This window comes from Asparagus officinalis, chromosome 7 (genome assembly GCF_001876935.1).
Source record: "Asparagus officinalis chromosome 7, Aspof.V1, whole genome shotgun sequence".
Classification (NCBI taxonomy): domain Eukaryota; kingdom Viridiplantae; phylum Streptophyta; class Magnoliopsida; order Asparagales; family Asparagaceae; genus Asparagus; species Asparagus officinalis.
Genome location: NC_033800.1, coordinates 122418341 through 122421510, shown reverse-complemented (window position 1 = coordinate 122421510; position 3170 = coordinate 122418341). Strand labels below are relative to the sequence as shown.

At 38.5% G+C, this 3170-nt stretch overlaps 1 protein-coding gene across 1 annotated transcript; it reads right to left on the bottom strand.

Moving 5' to 3' along the window:
* Positions 1466-2746, bottom strand: LOC109850509 (LOB domain-containing protein 38-like). The gene is given in 2 exon segments (XM_020420528.1): positions 1466-2089; positions 2496-2746. Coding segments are annotated over 2 exon segments (573 nt in total). The 5' UTR covers positions 2684-2746; the 3' UTR covers positions 1466-1704.

The following is a 3170-nucleotide window of genomic DNA, read 5'->3' as shown; positions in this document are numbered from 1 at the left end:
TATCATAGTCTGCTCCTTCGTCACTTGATTCATCATGTGGAGGGGGTTGGTTGGGATGTCGTTTATGATGTGGAGGGGGTTGATATGGAAGAGGTTGATACAGAGGGGACTGATATGGAGGGGTTTGGTTTGGACGTGGTTGATATGGAGGGGGATGAACTAGAAGGGGTTGGGGATTATACAGGGGTGGATATCGGGGTAGCCTAACTCTGGGTTCGTGTAGGTGAAGACCGTCGGTGAAGTTATTCCCATTGTTGAGGTGAATGGTAAGTCCTTCAATGGCTTGTTGAAGGTTCAGAAGAGACGCCTCCAACGTGCCAAATCTTCCATCTATAGAGTCTATCCTCGCGGAAAGATCTTATAGAGAAAGCTCCTTCTCACCGTCACCTGCCATTGTCGAGGATGTTAAAGTCGAAGCTCTGATACCACTTGACGCAGACATAGAAATGGGGAAGCCGATCGGATATCGTTCTGATGCCGACGAACCCTGGCAATAGCAGATAGAAAACAAGCTTGAATTCACAAGCCCTAAGTTTCTCAAACTTGAGAAGAAAAACAATAGAGAACAATTCTCTTGATTGAATAATTGAAAGTTAATTACTTGATTTACAAAAGAAACTATTATTTATAGCCAACTAAATCTATCTTAACTCTAATAAAAAAGAAAGTTTGAATCTAAAAGAAAATAAAAAAAGGAACTCTTTCCTAATCAAAAAGGAAATAACCAAAAGAATTCTTTCCTAATCTAAAAGGATATAACCAAAAGAACTATTTCCTAATAAAAAAGGAAATAACCAAAAAAAAACTCTTTCCTAATAAAAAAGAAAATAACCAAAATGACTCTTTTCTAATCTGAAGTCCGAGTCGACACGAGTGTTTTTCTTCTTGTCTCGTCCAATACTTGATCTCATGTATCACAAAAGAAATTAACTTATGAACAGAACTGATCACGTGGGTCTCATGATCATATGTACTCATACAAATAGTTCTATAAGATTAGGCTTTGCTAAGGTACCAAATCATCGTCACTACCATCACTATATGCTTCTTTTAATACTATTTCAGTACTAAAATGAATGATACAAGATGGAGATTGTTGAATATATTTCATCTTCATTTAGAACTAAACTACGAGGTATAATGCAATTACTATTACTCATCTACAAGATATAAAGGACGGTCCAAAACTTAAAGGGTTAAATGCACATTTACCACTAGTAGTATCCTTGTTTTGAACTTATAACAACTCCTATAGTTTTATTGTTAAATTTTTTGACTCTTTTAACTTCAAATGGACTCACTGATTTTACTCACAGGCAATATTTGCCAAAATTTCATCCATGAAGCATATAAAAGTTAATAAAATAAACTAAAATAAAATAGAATTAAAAATATTAATAATCTAGAGGTGTATGTGCACAACGAAACTAGAGGCCATATGGTAAGTTCAAACAACAATATTACAGGAGGCCTATGTGCAAGTAATTAACCCAAAATTAAAATAATCTTTAGATCAGTACTTCATTCGTATTCAACCCTATAACCTACAAGTTTAATAGACAATCTTTGAATCACGGAGATCATGATCGACTATATAGTTTCTACTCCACGCACTTGAATTTGTTGAATTTGTCACATCCTGCGCTCAAAATTCGAAACCCAACAAATTAAACGCTCATCAAATCATTCTCAGTACCATCAAATTCAAACAAATAGATCTAAAAGCTGTGTCTGTTCCTCATCGAACTGAGCCTCATCCCTGCGTAACTCACTAGTCATGGCCGACTCATCCGATGGTGTCGCTGTTCGTCGTCGCTTCGGTCTCCTTGTCAAGCACTGACCAAGAGATATCAGCTTTTCTTTCTTCTTCGATGTCGACGATGATGTAATTGGGCCAGGCTCCAATCTAGTAAGCCCATTTGCAGTGCTCACGCCGAGCTCAGGCGCCATGGGCCGAGGGATTCCTCCTCTGAGGACGAAATCTACTGCCGCCTCACATGCGTCCCAGTTTCCCGTCCAAAGTAGTCCTCCTCCAGTTGAGTGGGTTCACGCTCGGCCGCAGGCTTCTAGTAGAAGAGATCGGAAAGAGCTGAAAATGTGAGAAAAATCAGGTGTACGAGATTCTTAATGGATAAAGGTAACGATTAGGGTTGGATTATCTCTTACAGTGGATAAACCATCTTTTTTGTTCATTTGTAGTATTCTTGTCCAGAATAAACTGAATTTATAGAAATTAAGAGTTTTGCTTTCACAACTTTATAAAGAATTAGCTTCGGAATAAATTGGTTCTCCTCTAAATACACAAAGAAAATAGACACAGAAAAGAACCGTAAGATCCATGTAACTTGAAGAAGAAACTATACACTATAATATAATATCCACTGGATAACTAGTATACTGAAGATTATCTAATTAAGTTCTATCTAGTATAAAAGTCAGAATTTAGATAGTTCTAAATAATACAAGCTATCAAATAAACACGATCCAGTGAACACCTACCAGGGCACTGAGATTCAGGGACGGAAGAGAGAGAAGAGAGAAGACCAGCGCGGCCGAAGAACTTGGCAACGAAGACGGTAGCATGAGCTTGAGCTTCAGCAGCCTCAATCCAAACAATAGATGGCCGGAGAACGCAGGAGTCGCTGCAGCCTTTTCTCAGAACTCTGCAACCGCTGCAGCTCATTGTTAAAATTAACCCTCAAGTTTATCACTCGGAGAACAGGAAAAGAGTATAAAAGATTGAGAGACTAGGGCTTGTTTGAGAAAAAAGAGTGGTGGTTGTGTGGGAACATATTAAGGTCGGAGTTAAAAAGGAGGTAGGGGAGTAATTATTGAGTTGTTTTGGGATTAAACGATAAACAGTTCCAAAGTAGTGGGGGGTGATGAGGGGATACTTTGGACGGTTCCGTGTTTCCGCAGCTGCTACTGTGCTTTTTTTACTTTTATTCCTCCGCCGTAGATCTTCTTGCTATTGGGAGGGGACGTACTTATCCATGTATCATGGGGGCCACACTCTTGGCTTCATTCTCCTTTAGGGGCTGTTTGTTTGCCTTAAAAAAAAGGGAAAATCAAAGAAATGGATCGAAAACTATTTCTAAGATCTATGGCTTTTCAGGAGAGAGAAAGAAATTGTTTTGGGAATGTTTGGTTGGCTAAAAAAAGAAGGAAAT